This window comes from Diprion similis, chromosome 10 (genome assembly GCF_021155765.1).
Source record: "Diprion similis isolate iyDipSimi1 chromosome 10, iyDipSimi1.1, whole genome shotgun sequence".
NCBI lineage: Eukaryota > Metazoa > Arthropoda > Insecta > Hymenoptera > Diprionidae > Diprion > Diprion similis.
The window spans coordinates 11,736,657-11,752,383 of NC_060114.1; the positions used below are offsets into that span (position 1 = coordinate 11,736,657).

General features: G+C 38.3%; 6 protein-coding genes across 9 annotated transcripts; 1 reads left to right on the plus strand and 5 right to left on the minus strand.

The window, feature by feature from the left end:
* Positions 1-238: 238 nt before the first annotated feature.
* Positions 239-2,200, minus strand: LOC124411575 (glutathione S-transferase C-terminal domain-containing protein homolog). The gene has a single exon (XM_046890776.1). It carries the CDS (start codon positions 2,198-2,200, stop codon positions 479-481), a length of 1,722 nt encoding a protein of 573 aa, XP_046746732.1. The 3' UTR covers positions 239-478.
* A 107-nt stretch (positions 2,201-2,307) lies between these two features.
* On the minus strand, positions 2,308-3,304 carry LOC124411581 (protein JTB). 2 transcript variants are annotated; one of them, XM_046890787.1, is made up of 3 exons: positions 3,245-3,304; positions 2,600-2,839; positions 2,308-2,499 (listed from the first exon to the last, which is right to left on the minus strand). In XM_046890787.1, the coding sequence occupies exons 1-3, from the start codon at positions 3,286-3,288 to the stop codon at positions 2,337-2,339; spliced, it is 447 nt and encodes a 148-aa protein (XP_046746743.1). In that variant the 5' UTR covers positions 3,289-3,304; the 3' UTR covers positions 2,308-2,336. The 2 variants fall into 2 exon arrangements, with proteins under 2 accessions (XP_046746743.1, XP_046746742.1); XM_046890786.1 differs by having other exon boundaries at positions 3,157-3,300.
* On the plus strand, positions 2,749-10,032 carry LOC124411579 (DNA fragmentation factor subunit alpha-like). Of its 3 annotated transcripts, XM_046890781.1 has the most exons (5): positions 4,057-4,261; positions 7,216-7,351; positions 7,776-7,954; positions 8,030-8,342; positions 8,432-10,032. In XM_046890781.1, exons 3-5 carry the CDS (start codon positions 7,777-7,779, stop codon positions 8,550-8,552), a joined length of 612 nt encoding a protein of 203 aa, XP_046746737.1. In that variant the 5' UTR covers positions 4,057-4,261; positions 7,216-7,351; position 7,776; the 3' UTR covers positions 8,553-10,032. The 3 variants fall into 3 exon arrangements, with proteins under 3 accessions (XP_046746739.1, XP_046746737.1, XP_046746738.1); XM_046890783.1 differs by lacking the exons at positions 4,057-4,261; positions 7,216-7,351 and adding an exon at positions 2,749-2,857; XM_046890782.1 differs by lacking the exon at positions 7,216-7,351.
* LOC124411576 (D-beta-hydroxybutyrate dehydrogenase, mitochondrial) lies at positions 4,256-6,362 on the minus strand. Its single transcript, XM_046890777.1, has 6 exons — positions 6,060-6,362; positions 5,834-5,917; positions 5,565-5,739; positions 5,372-5,493; positions 5,199-5,303; positions 4,256-4,849 (listed from the first exon to the last, which is right to left on the minus strand). The coding sequence occupies exons 1-6, from the start codon at positions 6,270-6,272 to the stop codon at positions 4,451-4,453; spliced, it is 1,098 nt and encodes a 365-aa protein (XP_046746733.1). The 5' UTR covers positions 6,273-6,362; the 3' UTR covers positions 4,256-4,450.
* Positions 10,001-11,360, minus strand: LOC124411580. The gene is made up of 4 exons (XM_046890785.1): positions 11,207-11,360; positions 11,058-11,136; positions 10,445-10,576; positions 10,001-10,241 (listed from the first exon to the last, which is right to left on the minus strand). Exons 1-4 carry the CDS (start codon positions 11,276-11,278, stop codon positions 10,015-10,017), a joined length of 510 nt encoding a protein of 169 aa, XP_046746741.1. The 5' UTR covers positions 11,279-11,360; the 3' UTR covers positions 10,001-10,014.
* Positions 11,361-13,152: 1,792 nt separating this feature from the next.
* On the minus strand, positions 13,153-15,519 carry LOC124411237 (G2/mitotic-specific cyclin-B1). Its single transcript, XM_046890239.1, has 5 exons — positions 15,299-15,519; positions 14,244-14,855; positions 13,846-14,085; positions 13,662-13,780; positions 13,153-13,576 (listed from the first exon to the last, which is right to left on the minus strand). The coding sequence occupies exons 1-5, from the start codon at positions 15,326-15,328 to the stop codon at positions 13,318-13,320; spliced, it is 1,260 nt and encodes a 419-aa protein (XP_046746195.1). The 5' UTR covers positions 15,329-15,519; the 3' UTR covers positions 13,153-13,317.
* Between the last annotated feature and the right edge of the window lie 208 nt (positions 15,520-15,727).

Below are 15,727 nucleotides of genomic sequence, written 5' to 3' on the forward strand. Positions count from 1 at the left end.
GTAATGAATTAGTTATTCCTACTGATTATTTTTCATGTACATGCAATCATACGTGTTTAGGTATTTAAAAAAATAATATTTATAGTATTTCTCCTCACCGTATTGTCATCAACGCGTGATGATTATTATTATTACTATTATTCATTATTATATTATCAAGTATTTAGATGAATGTTTGCAGCAGTGAAAAATTGGATACCGTAGAAAAGTGTCAACAGCATACTGACAATTCATAGTGTAATTTAACAATACTTGTGTATTCATCATGTTTAATATCGAGATTTCAGTTTTAATAAATATATCGGTCTACATGTTATTTGTACAATAGAATCACGCAGTATACAATTCAGCTAAAACACAAGCTCATCTCGCTAGGGCGAGCAATAAAAAATTCATTGTATTGTATGAAAGGAAAAATATACAATTTTATTTCAATACTTATATAAATATGAAAATATGATACAAAAGTCAGTAGGTACTATGATTTTATTTCAGGGATTCCAACTAATAGATGATTTTTTGGTGTGCAATTTTCCGGAACGAGTTTAGCAAGATGTACAACATAGTTGTACTGCTCAGCGTGTAATTTTCGATCCGTATCAATAATTGACATGCACTTGTATCCTTGATTTGTTTTAGCATTATTTTTATCGTGAGTTTGGTCTGCCGAATGTCCCAAGACCAGGTAACTCCTTGGATCAATTTTACTCTTGAATAAATTGCTCCTTGGGTACTTTATGTGATGGCAATCGTGTACGCTGCCGTAACAGCAGGGACAGCAGACAAAGATCGCATTCCTGCTTACGCAGTGTTCGATTACCAGGTCCGTCGCCACCCCGCAGGCATGGAGAGATACTCCAATGTCAAAATGCCCCTTGTAATAATCCAGATTGCATTGATAAAATCTGATATTTGTTAACTGAAGTTTCTGCACTCTTTTCTTGGCTCTGTTTAAACTCTCCTCTTTATTTTCTAGCAAAACTACTTCGCAACCGGGCAACAAGTAAGCTATCAATATCCCGAGATGTCCTCCGCCAGAGCAGAAGTCGACGACTATATCCCCTATTTTTGCCAATGCCATTACAGGCCTGCACAGGTTTTCTAACTGCTCAAACTTTCGCTTCAGCCTCGTTTCGGGCAAAGCACCTCCCTCTGGCGTTGCTTCAAACGGGATTTCATTCCAGTTCAATGTCATCTCCGATCCAAATGGTTCCGATGCAAGGTCGATGCTGACACCCAGCTCACTGATTAATGCGAATGAATCATCTATGTCTACTTGCTTTGTGTAAATGCGATTACGAGGCTTGTAGCGTTTTGGATCGCTCTTATACAGGCTATGGTTTTCAACATTGGGAAGAACGTAGCTGGTAACCCGGGTCTCAAAGCTTGGAGATTCCAAGTATCTCAAACAACTCAAACTTTCAGATATCATTTCACTTGAAAGCATCCTCGCGTACCACTTTGCCGTCAGTGGTATGAGTTCTAACAATTCACATTTCAATGCGTGGAGTGTAAAAAATGTATGGATGCAAACAAATATTATGATATCCGCCAATGTGATTTGAGATCCCTCGGCGTAAATGTGCTCTGGTATTTTGTCCCTGTTACCAGTCGTAGTACCTTTCACAGCAAATTTTTTCGACATTGTATACTTGTATAAATTGTGCAATCTCACTGGCTGTGACATGTGACATTCAAATCTTGCGATGCTTTCAGGAATGTCATTTGTATCTTTGCTGGAAGTTGGACCATGGATAGATTTCAGAGTCGAGATTAGATCCACCTCGCAAAATTTCGTCCAGATACTCGACTCCGAGCAAGCCAGCAAACATGCATCCTTAAATCCTAGTAAGGCTTTGCTGTAGTGCAACGGCGTTTCGAAACACTTACTCTTTACTATTTGACGTAGGGTCGCGCAGAGACCAGCCACGCACGTCGTCTCGTTAACTATGAGGTTCGGAAGGTCGCATGTACTCGCATATCGTGGCAATTTGTCTACCTCCAAAACTGTGTAAGTAAACCCTGACAGATCAATAACGTTAGACCGTTCCTCATTGCATTTTTTTTTCGTTACAACCAAGTTAATCGATACGTGAGAATCACAGTATTTTATCGTAAACAACGTTACTACGGTCTCTATCGGGGCGAGGCACAAATCAGCGATGGAATGAACCTCCAGGAAAAGCTGATTGGTTTCCATAGTCCTTTTTTTTTTTATAACGTGTACGCTAGTTTCACAACTCTTGAAAGTTTTAATGCTACAGGAAATGCAATTAAAGTTATACCATGTTAATTTTGGAATTTTTCCAGAAACTGACCCGGTCAATACCGCCAATCTACACACTAGCTCTGAGTTGTCGAGCCACTTTTCTGACTATTCTTTGCCGCAAGATGTTCTCCCTCCAATAGACGCTGATGCAAGATAATACGGCAAGGCCAAACATAAGGCCTTCAAATCTCCAGAAGCTGCGCTCCTCCAGCCAGGCAACTTTATCACAACTGAAAACAGTACAACACGTATGAAAAAAAAATTCACCAGGTCAAGTAAAATATGGAGTTTCCACAAATCGCTAAAACAATCGTAAACTAAAATTCTTACCTTCTGGTTACAGTTACACCACTCTTGCGACATTTCAACACTTCCTTGTTGCTTGTGTGAATACAGACGCCGATGCTTTCGCTTGCTATTTCGAAAGCTGTACACGGATGACACTCTAATATCACATCAAATTCTTCATTGAGATAACAGCTCGAATTCTTTTCGACAGACTCTACAAATGTCTTGCTGATGTCCGTGTCAGTCCAATTACTTTCAATAATTAAGACGAGTATCGTCAACCTGGAAAAAGGGTGTTTTGTAAGTAAACCACATTTCTCGCAGTAGATACAGTATCGTTATATATGTGTGTGTGGGTGTGTATGTAGGCAGAAAATGGGAATCACGCTACATAGCTTTTAGAAAAAATGATGACACATTTTTATTGGTCGACGATGCGAACGATAACGATTTTAGGAATATCATTAATTAGGGTACTGGTATGATCTTAACATAGCAAATCAAGTCTTAGGTTATTACTGATAGTGGTTTGCTGCAAATCAAAACGAGTGTATGAATTTTCAAATTGGAAAGTGTTATTGATAGAAATGAGAACAAACCCTCCTAAGAAAGTGACGGCTATGAGCATCCGCTTTTTTGTACACGATTCGATCATTGTTATATAAATTCAAAAACTGATTGATTTACATTGAAATGTGTACGTCGATCGACGAGGTGAGGTTATAACTCATATTAACTCACCCTCCGAGTGTCTCCGAATTCGACGATTAATGGATAAGACAGAACCCTTCGTTACCTGCGATGCAGTGTGCCTTGACTGCATCACAGTTCGTCAGTATCTTCCTTTAAGGATGCCATTAGTTCCGGAAAAATTTGTGGTCATCCGTATTTTCGAGCATAGGCTCATTACAGGGTCAATATCGGTAAAAATACCGCTCGCCTTTTTTTTTACTTTAGGAGGGCTATCATGTAACGTTTCACATTTCAAATTTTCCACATTTCTCACCATCCAAGCCTTCTGATTGGTTTGCAAAGCTTAGTCAACTAATCAGAATGCTTAGATGGTAGAAAATGTGAGAATGTGAAATGTGAAAACAAGTATGTGCCAAATACAATCTGTGATTTTATATTTATTTTTAGAAATCTTCTTGTTTCTTGAACAGTAACTGCTCGCCTTACGGACTCTAGTGTGTCAGTAAGGGCTACTGAAAATGCGTCTACAAGTCTACGACATCACGTTCTCGCGAACCAGCACCTTGAAGGGTGGAAGAGATAATTGCAGTGTCCTGTTATGCCGACTGAAATAGTTTTAAACATTGGAATTCCACAAGAGACTAGTCGGGAAGTAGCAGAGTAGTAGAACTCGTTTACTTCAAAACCCGTCCAGATCTGGCAAATCATTAAGAAAAATAGCCCTGAGCTACCAAACAGTCTTCATACACCTTAATTCAGCGACATCGAACATTCGGTACATTTCCAAGGTTTTAAAAATAACGTTATCTGCGCTGCGGAGAGGACGAGAATCTCTTTGACCGAGAATTGATCTTGAAACGAATCTGTCATTATTCCTGTCATTCTAGCCAAGAGCACAACGTCCTCGACAAAAAAACTTAGTGTAGACTGCGAGTGAAGGAGATACGATATTTATTGCGCAGACGGTTTTTTCCAATGCGGGAGGGGGACAATAAATCCTATGCGTTGATGGTACGCCCATTTATTTATAAAGCCTTGAAATGTGTCCAGACGATCAACTATGAAAACAATGTATCAAGTAATCAATTCAACGGATCTCATTGACTGCAAGAATATCATGAATTTCTTTTTCTCTTCGATTAAATGGGTGAAATGAGCAACAAACTAGAGGAACAGATCTGCAATTGATTTAGGAATCATTCAATCCGTGTACAATATGTCGTATATAGGCTTTGGCAGGTGATCACTTAGCAACGCTCTTATTCTTTCTCCACGAGACACCGGCATATATCGCCTCAATGGAAATGTCCTCACTGTAGCGTCGGTCAGAGCTCTGGTAGTTTGAGTCAGGTCTGCCTCTGGACCGAGCGTGTATCTCTCCAAGGCAATCATCTCCTTTTGGAATAAATCTTGACCATATTCACGTCGTGTTTGGGGGTCGAGTTGCGTCCACATATCTTTTGCCTGCTCCAGCAGAGAGGCATTGTCTTTCAGCCAGGCGCTGCCCGACACGTATTCCCCGGTTTCAACTATAACCACATCCACACCCCATCTCCGCATTTCCAAACGTAAGCAGTTTCCCCATGCCTCTACTGCTGCCTGTAAATTTTTTGCATATTGTAGGGACCTCTGTGCGATTGTACAGTTTTTGTATCAATATGTACTAAAACTATTCTCAATGAATAAGTACACAAAATAAAACTATGCGTAGCGAGGGATTGAGCTGTTTGAGAGATCTCGGAACACATACAAAAAGTAATAACTATAGATTCAGAAACCACAATAGAAGATACTATAAATTTCCATAACTCAGATGATAGCCTATGATTTTATTCCAATTTCAAATTTGTACTTCTTTATGAAAGTAGCCGGTGTTCAAAGTTATTATTTTAAAAACTTATCGCAGTCAGTTATGTACAACTGAGTTTGTTAGTTCCAGTCTTTTTACCTTTACTGCACAATGTATCCCTCTCACTGGGCTTGGGATTCTTGCAAAGAGGCTTCCTACAAGTACAATGCGTCCCTTAGAGCGTCTCACGAGCGGAAGGAATACCTGTTGCACGATGGATATTAATAGGCCAGGTTCAAAGTTTAGCAAACTTGTTTTAAAAATTTTTTTACCTGCGTCAGTCTCGATACTCCAATAAAATTCACATCCACGCTACGCTTCAGCACCGAAGATGGAATCCACTCACATTCCCCTAGCGCTACCCAGGCGTCAGCATGTACCAAACCCCACAAACCTATAATTAAATTGGAATGCTTGATTTGACTTTTTAAGAGTAAGTAATGTAACTCTGGTTGGTCTATTTACCCGGAGCTCCGTCAGGCAAGTGCTCATTGACGTAGAGGAAAGTTGAATGAATATCACGCTCGCTTGTTACATCCAATTGCAGAACGCGCAGTCTTCCTGAGCATTGATCTTTTAGTTTGCACGCTAGCTCATCGTTCTCGTTCTTGTTTGAAAATGTCGCAAAAACTGTGAACCCCTTGAAAGATATTTAACAATAGACGTATTATTATCGAGTTACCATTGTAATGGTTGAGCATATCGGTATTTTGTAGGTTTTTGTTTTTTTATACCAAGTCGTCCAGCTGCTTGGCCAAAGCATTTCCTACCCTGGAGTCACATCCTGTTATCAGTATCGCCTTTCCAGCGGCAGTTACCTGTAAGAATAATTTTCTTTATCACTGCATTTAGTAATATATAGCGATGTTGCTATTATGAGCTCATTTCGTTAAAGTCGCGGATATTTCACTTTGAACAATTGACTTTATTTCTCCTTTTCTGGCAAATGTGATAGTTTACCTTTAGATTGTGATAGAATAAAGTAGAGCCGAGAGATACGCTGAGAAATAGAAGAAACAGTACAAAACTAGATATCTGCGAAATGCCGAAAGTGTTGAGAACTGTGGCGAGGATAACTGCAACTGCGTGTGAAAACACGAATGGCAAGAGACATCGTTCTAACAACTCCCACGCCTGGCTGTCCTCGGGTGGTTTATTCGAACTTTGTGGCATCACACCCTTATTTAATTTCAATACGGATATTTGTTAATTGAACTAGTTTACTAAACGCTAGCTAGAGCTCACCTAGATGCCTGAACTGGACTAAGCCCAGGCTAACTTTAAACTTGATACGCTGTCTAGTCTCATTCGGCTAAATTTATCCTCTGCAGCGATGTAGTTACCCAAGGCCCGTGTATGCCTCAGTATTTTTTTTTATATTCCTCAAAATACATGTAGATCTATATAGGTGAATCATTTAATTCTATTGGACTCTGGTCTGAGAAGCATATCAGCAATAGTAAATGCCTCGATGTAGAGATATTCAAACTTCATATTAGATATTAGAAAAAAAAAAAAAATTTTAAACTTGTGATTGTACTCAATCTTGAAGCCAAAGTTTTTCAACTATGGAATTCAAAATTGAAAGAATGGGTAATATATCTGAAACGAAAGTAGAAAGCAAAGCAGGGTTTAAGAAAAAAAAAAGGAGATCTTCCACCGTGCACTTGCAGATCTGAGGTCACTATTATTGATTTCAGTCTGGGTGCCATGTTGGGAAAGGGAGGAGTTGCCTGTCTGGTCATTCTATGTATATACAGAGAGTACTGAGTGTATAAATAGGAAGGGTAGTTACACCATTGACCCAGTGTTCAGTTGGTGCAAAGTCGGTTCAGTGGCCAACAAATGATGCATTCTTTTTTACTTTACGTCTGTACAGTAGTGATTTAATCATATTGATTGCCACACCACTGACAACCACCATAGCCAGCGAACAGTTTCAAAAATCACATTTGGATCCCACCCTCTTTTGCCTACATTCAGTATTCATACCGTGCTCACTGAATTGCGTATTGTCATCCTATTGAAATACCGTTTTAAGAAGAAGTTTGCTCAAATTTAATTGAGAATATTTTGTCTCCTAATAGTGTAATTTTATCCTTACATGTATTTACAGTTTATCACTGTGAGTTCACCCAAGTGATTATCGAGTAAAAAGTTGAACGTGAAAGACCTATAATTGGACCGTGTTCTAAACAATCACTTTAGCAATTTTAATATTGTTATATTTGTGGTGAAATAAATAAAACAAGGTAAGGAAAACCAGTATAAGACCCAATCTATCGATTAATATTAAACACTTTGTGAAAAACATTTAAAAAGTACCAAATTGAATAAGGATATTTTGAAAGGATATGTTCCAGAGACGTTTTTCGATGATACAATTTTATTGAAACAGCTTTCTAGATTCTTGAATATGTCATTACAAAATTTTGTATCTATCAAGTATTTAGTTTCAAAATCGCGTGTTATTGCAAAATTGGTTTTCATAACATGTTTCTACTGTGGCTTTCAGTTACATGAGCTGAGATTCTAAATTGTTACTCAACATGTATCGAGAAATTATTATACCATATTTACAATAAGACTGAGTGATAAAAGAAACTATTTGTGAAATAAAGGCCAATCATAGCACTTTATTTTCATGATATTCATACAACGCCAATCTAATTTCAGGATGTCAGACATCGCGGGGGCAGTACAAGCATCAGCTTCCCCGTACAAGATAATTGATCATGCGAGAGAAAGACGCAAGGGCATAACAGCCTCGTCACTAAAAGAACTCACTGCCATAGCTAGAAACCGATTTGACTTGCCACAAGAAGAGCATCTGACCATTGTTTTGGAACAGGATGGTAAGTATTTTATTCGAGATTGAAAATGTCAATTATCTGGTCTTTGAGAACCTTAATGAAGTGTGAATTACGCAGGTACGGAGGTAGACGATGAAGAATACTTTGCTACGCTTGAGAGAAATACAAGCTTGATGATCCTGTGCGGCGATCAAAGATGGTCGGCTGCTGGAAGCTCAGCTAGTGCATCACGCTATATTCTGCTGGATGATACGGATAGTGGAAAAGAAGGGACATCAAGAAGGAGGGAACGTGGAAATGGGGCACACATTGAGCCTCTGGTCTCCTCACTGCGTGGAGATCCAACCCACATTTCGCTACTGGGTGGAAACGATTTGGAACTGCTAAGTGATATGGATCCAGAAAGTCTAGCAGACATTGTGCCAGACAGGTGAGGGATGGATGAAGTTTTTGGGAATAGAGAACATGTTGGGTGATTATATGGGCAGTTCGTTGAGTGTTTGAACAAATTTTCTATAGGATATTCCTAGAGCAACTGAAGGAGGCGTCAGGAAGATTTTTAGCTGAGAAACGACAGGCGCAGGAATCAATGGCACTATTGCAGATGTATGCAAGCGGAGGAGAGATGGAGCGGGCGTAGGCCATGTGGGGGGTCGGCACCCTCACACTGGCAAATATGTACCGCATTCGAAGGCGTCTTATATACAAAGGACGTCACATTCAGCAAACGATGATTTTCATCTGGAATTAAGCCGAAATTCCATGTCAAATTACCCAATGAATATGGGGCAGAAGGAAGGGAGTAAAGTTTCTGTGATTCATATGTGTATAAATATCTGCAGACTGAATGATGGGCAAATTTTTTTGTCCTACGTAATGATTAATGGATGATCACAGCTTATAATATACGCTCATAATATTTGGCATACCTTCTGCATTACAGGTATCGTACGTGTTTAATTGGAAAGAATAAGTAATTGCAACTTTGCATACAATTGTGTACGTAAACATACCCTACATAGAATTGCGTTAGGAATTAATCGGCTATAGTGTACCGACCCTTTGCAAGATATCCATTAAAGTATCAAACCACCGCTGCCGAGGCTAGTGAGTAAAAATAATTTCCTTGCAAGGTAGCCACATCGATATTGGCCCAAGGATTAGGATTATGTATGATTTTTATAGATGTTTATTACACAGTGTATTTGTATAAGAGATAGGTTTTAGTTGATACCAAGTTTTATGAAATGTTTAAGACTGAATTTCATTATATTGAGAGGTAAGTAAAGTTTCATCCCCCATTTAGATCACAATTTTCGCTCCACTAAAATTAGCTGTTCGATCCATAAACCGATCTTAGCACCCTTTGATACCAGAAAAAGACATATTTGATAGAAAACTAATAACGAAAAGAAAAAAAATATACTTAATTGTATAGGTATGCATATATATGTATATACATACTGTATATTATTATCGATCCGACCCGATAAGGGCGTTCTTGCATTTAAAAAATCGAATTTGGCAGCCTCGTATCTAATTCTTTTTTAGACGGCATTTTTATAAATCTACGATTAATTAGGTAATTTTCATTACGGTAAATTTTCACGATTCACACGTTAATACCATACTCTAGATGTATGTGATATTTGATAGAATCTTATAAATTTAATAGTTAAATTTCGCAAGCACGTCGTTATACACCGATAATTACCTATAATTAGCTAACGATAGTTTAACCGGTAAAATAAAAAATGCCAAATACAATTATAATTTTAGATGGAAACGATGGTTTCCAAAGAAATAGTAATAAATTAAATAAATTAAACCGCTCTTAGTTAATAATAAGAATAAATAGTACTGCCAATAATAAAACTTAAATGCTCAATCATCAAGCCTCTGATAATGATTTGAAATTTCTTAGTTACCCGTGTATAAGTGAGTAAACACACATTGTATCGTACAATCGACATATTTACTGGGTAAAACATGAATGTCTATCTATATTATACCGTGTATACTACACAAAATATTAATAAAGCATTTTATTTACTGTCCAATCATCTAGTGGCGCCATTAAATTCAAACATCGCAGAAACTGCTCAGATTTTGATACTATGTAAAAAATTTGCTTCTGTAACATCGAGAAGCGCATTCGCGACATTCTTTGAACGAATAGAAGCCTCCCTTAGCTGGCTAGCGGCTTCTTGCAGTGTCAGTTCACTCCGTAGCAGTTGTCTATTCGCGGATGTCAACTCCTGAATATTTTTACCGATAACGGATTCACAGGTCTCAGTCAAATCCTTGTCCAGCATCTGGTGACAATCTCCTACAGCATACAGATATTTTACAAACGATTAATCATGTGACAGTAATTCAGGGATATTGCTAGATCGAGATATTTAGGAATTTCAGAGAAAAATTGGAATATTAGTCGTCGGACAGATTTTTTGGGTGTCTCATTAATTCCTTAAGATTTATTAATTCAAAATTTCGTATGATAATAATGATAATAATGGTTTCAAGACTTACTCAGTTTTTTGTGAAGCAGACTGTTGTACTTGTAGGTATGTCTATTCGATTTATGAACTCTGGCCTCCGAATAAGGAGGGCAAACAGTCGCCTCAACAGCTCCGCTTATGCTACTCAAGCTGGTAGTTCCATCTAAGGTAAGTATATTTTTTTTTTTAAATCAATATTCATGCTCTTTTTATCGCTATCAATATTGATGTTATTATTTGTTACAGGACGAGGAGAGAATAAACAGAAAGAAGTACATTTTAATACCTTCCTAACAAGTATTTATTGTAGTCTTTGACCGCAGCATTAAATAACAATCATTGAAAAGTCAGACGTGCAAAGTATCACCTCTCAGAGTTGAGTACGAGGGATTTTTCGCATGCAGTATTAGGCAATTCGTTGGAAAAAATTTTAAATTACTTTTATAACCGAACTAACAGTTGCAGGAATAAAAACAGAAAAGTAGTCTGCAAGAGGTCGGAGAGTAAAGATGAGAAAGAGATAACAACAATCGCAGTTGCTTTTACTCCGATTACGTACATCCAACTGTGAGAGACGATATTGCCTCGTAGATGCGGACCTAATCGCTGTGGAAGTAAAGGGTTAGGTCAGGGTTTTTGTTTACCATCGTCGGACTCTGGCGCTTCCCCTGGAATAATCGTTCCACACGGATTCCGAGTTCGTTTTGGCTGGAATCCGAGTCCCTGAAAATGAAAAGCAGTTATTTTTCTTTTTGTTTTCCCCAATCCGCGATTGGTTTTTAGGGTTACGTACCGTTGTCACGTTGACAGATTCGTCGTCAGATTCCGGTGCCTCGCCGACAACAACAACGGCCTTTAAATCCATTTTTATTTTTTTACACAATTTTAAAGTTATAAACACGATCACGTCGTGACGCTAGGCTGTTCCAATCCAGTTTGACACTCTCACGTCGTAAGAACGCAGAGAAAAACAAATGACATGAAAAAAAAATAAGCAGATTAGGCGCTCAACAGTCAGAAAACAAAGAAATCAATACATCGATTTCTCAACTTTTTTCCATGCCTGCACCACTGATCTCTGAGTTCAGTGGCCTGTAATCTATTTTTATTCATACTTGAAGGGCCTTTTTAAGATATTGATGATCTGAATATGGCGGGTAGTGAGATGCAGTTTCAAATTTTTTTTTCCGCTTCGTGCGGTTTTTGATCAAATGAATATTGTATCTTATTTGTACAAAGTAATGAATGGGTAGTTGGCTTTTCAAACAAGTATGGTTTTTATTTATTAATTCTACTAGACACAGACCAGTTTTCGTATACTATAAACATACACTAAATTTAATTTCATTTAATACTTAATGTAGAATAATTTTGTGGCTAGTTATCATATTTTTTTGTTGCAGTTCGATTCAACCCCGTTACAAGTATGTACCTATATATTATCGCTAGCTTCAAGTCTCTGAATAAAATAATAAAATAAAAAAATAAATGAAATAAAATAACACACATATAATATGTACAAATATAGAAGTCTGGACACGCAAAAGTTCAAAGGAGGGTTCAAGGAGTTCCATATTCCATTGACCGCGAATTGTGCGACAGGCGACCAATCATTTAATTTTTTTTGTAATACGCATGCAGACGAGTGATTACATTTTGTAAAAAGAAAATAACCATTTAATCGTATGGATAGTAATATTTTATTACTTGACTCAGTTCTGATAATGAATTCCAATATGTATTTTCTACTAGAAAATTATAAACAATCCAGAACACAGATACACACTGACTCAAGATTATAGCCCCATATGCTATCAATGAGTTCCTCGAGAAATTCTCCAACCGAAAGGTTTTTTACTTTTGACAGAAAATTTGTCGTTTGCGACTTACAGCCGTTTGAGATTTTGGTAGCATCTGGTGGTTCAGGACAGCTGCCGGGCACATAATGATCAAATGACGCTTCGCCAGGCTTATTATGAGCCATCGGATACTACCAGATTGACACATTTCAAACAGTTATAATTCACAGACGATAAATTTTCGATGACAATTAAAGAAACGCTTCAGTAGCAATTTTCACGAGGAATACATTGATAGTCTATGGGGCGATAATCCTGGGTCACTCTGTAGATACGTTACAATTTGATCACGCCAATTCGTAAATCATGGAATCATTCCGTTGTCATGCTTGTTACATACTATATTAACAGACTCACCGGTTTCGTTTAAATGGTTTCTTCTATCTTATATTGTTATAATCACAAAATCCGTGTTACCATGTGGGGTCACAAGTTTTTGCGAAAAGAGCACTAGTATCATGAACATTGACATTATCATCCAATTGGTTGATTGGTTTTTCTTATTTCTCTCTTTCTTTCGTAAAATATTAAAATATAGTTATGGTGCGCGTATAAAAAGATAATTACGTTACAATAGCAGACTAATAAAAACTAAAATATTATAGTATAATACCTGATATAATATATATATATATAATCAAAACAAAGAAAAAATAATATTAATAAGAATTGTAAAGAGTTCGAGCATGGAAAATCACCAATGTTGTTTTAATCGCGATAAGTATTTAAATTTATCAATGTCCGTGGCTTCTGAATTATTTTTTTTGTGTCCGTTGTATCTTAGCATCGTTATTACTCATTCACTCTTTCCATCGATATTCAAAAAGAAGTCTTTTCCATCCATCGAAATGCGAATGTATTTGAAAAGAAAACTGTTTTCTTGAGCTATCTAATAACGCACAGGCGAAATTACGTACCCCGAGCAACGTTTCGATGCTCGACAAATACTAACATCGCCGTGTTTTGCGTTAAACGAAGAATGTAAAATTCTTCTTTCAATTATATTATCAATTTTCTCACACACATTATACACGATACCACGTGTCTAGTCTTGCCTCTTGGTTGTCGCCAGGTCGTACATCGTCGGTGATTTAAGCTCTGAACGCAAACTTATTTTCATATGCTTTGACTGGGTGTACTTCTTTCTCACAGCTTGATGCTTTGATTTCTCAACATTTATGATATACAAAGCTATTTCTTTAACAATCGGAAGTACCTGTGCCTCTGTGTACGTACTGTAGTGTACCAAAGTCGGTGTCCAGACGAGTTTTCCTTCCTCCGCATCTTCTTCGCTACCAATCAGGCTGTGTAAACCAGAGTAATGGATGAATGAATTTCGAATTGACTTCGGCAGAATATACAACAATGCACATAAAAAATGTAACTTACAAAAGTGACAGGTACAATGCCGCAGCCGCGACGAGACTGGGCGGGTAGTGGCACATGTCGTAATTGACTAGACTTTGCTCCAGAAAATATTTAGCCATTGTGTGATGGACGGCTAAGGCCTATAGAATAACAAGAAATTTGAAATTGAAATGAACAAAATTACTCTCAAATGAAATTGTCATACCTTTCCTGCCTTGCTATATCTTCTCAGAAATTGCAGGGGCAGGGGCCGTCCAAGAGAGTAATTCAGAGTCCGCAACATCACCATCTCCATCTGCAAGACCTCCAGTTTCGAATAGGCATTATCCGTCACATAAACAAAGTCGTTTATGTCCGGGGAATACATTTCCTCGTATTTACTGGCCACGAACATTGCCGTTATACCCACCAGCTGCAGCCTCTTTCTGTCGATAGTCCTGTATGCCTATGAATAAGGTAAATTAAGTAAACAGTATAAATACCAAAAAGCTTTACATGCGAACAAATTTACGACAATTTTTCAATTAGAGTAAGCCTCTCACTCGTCATTCTGGATAAACGAAATTAAAATCAGATGCTTTTCAACCATGAAAAATATCAAACCTGGAGAAATCGATCAAGTATTGCAACTGTCAGATAGAGCGTCTCCTGAGTAAGGTGGAACTGTTGGTGAACCTCAACAAGCCAATCGACAAGAACGCTTCTCATTTTAGAAGTGACTTGTTGTCCAGCTAAGAACTCTGTTTCTACAGGAGTTTGCCGCTCGAGATCACGGAGGTGTGCGTATATGTCATTGCTATATATCGACACAAGTATGGGATTTCCGCTGTCATCTTGGTCAATATCCTCTATCAAAAGGTCCGATGAAAACGACACCTTTTCACCCTGATCCGGCTGCTGCATTTGCTGCTGGTGTGCAGGTGGTGGGGTTTGTTCAATCGAAGGTCTGACGGGTGGAGATGAGGATTCATTTTTAACGACTTGCTTGGCCAGCTCAACGTGAGGCTTTTCCACCGGCTTCAGACTTTCCAAAGTGGCTGTTTTCACCGTGACCTTCTTTTGCAAGTCGTGCTGAATGGTTGCTTTGCACATCGGTCTTGTGCCACGCAAATTGTTCACTTTATTGCCTATCTCACCCAATGCCGCTCTCTTGGTATGCCCAAGGCCCAGGGCCTTACTTTTAGCATTAGCGACATTCTCCTGGTTCCCAATGTTCTGCGAGATGAAAAAATGATTCCATAATAAAGACGAGTGAAAATAGCCTGTCTGAAATCGGTTTGATAATTCGGGGTAATGCACTTTAAAGAAAATTAAAGTCATCAAGATTAGGTCATGTGAAATGAGAGCGCAAAATTTATTTGAGATCAGGGAAAAATTCCAAGGTGAGATCAAAGGGCGAGTTTGTTATTACTTTCATTACACCGATGGCGTATTTTTCACTGGAAAAAGTAAGATAAAAGTTGGAGGAAGCAAACTAAAACTGTAGTTGAGATTTGGGTGAAACTTGCTGATATCCGAAGTCGGGGGGACAAGATTTTCGTAATTATAATCCCCCTGTCGTCATGAAAAACGACCGTTACAGCGGCTCGACGGATTCATATTTGGAATGCAATAACGTGGCGCGGACGAGTTAGTAAGGGAATAATAATATTGCTTACCACAAGGGCCGGTCGGCTTCTCAACGCCATGATAAATGCCGCTTAAATATCGAACTATAACAGTGTTAAAAGACGTGTTTTATTGCTCCGTATATCCCAGCTCTAAGCCAAACAAGAAACAACAAACTCTCGGCTGTGCATTCACCAGACCACCGAGCAATCGAGCAACGACTTCTTCGGTTTGAATTCGTTTGTCCAATAACTTTCGACCGGCGAGCGGCCAACGGAAATCGTCTGTCTCTTCTCTTTTTCTCTCTTCATCTGTCGCTCATTCTATATATCTGTCACTCTCCGATCCCCCCTCCTTTTGCTCTAACCCCTTAGAGCGGAATCGAAAAAATTACGCGATTGGTCCGCTGCCCGGAACAGGGTGAACAGTAAGGCAACCACCGAGTCAGTTTAACGATTAAACAGGCGTTTTTATTTTTC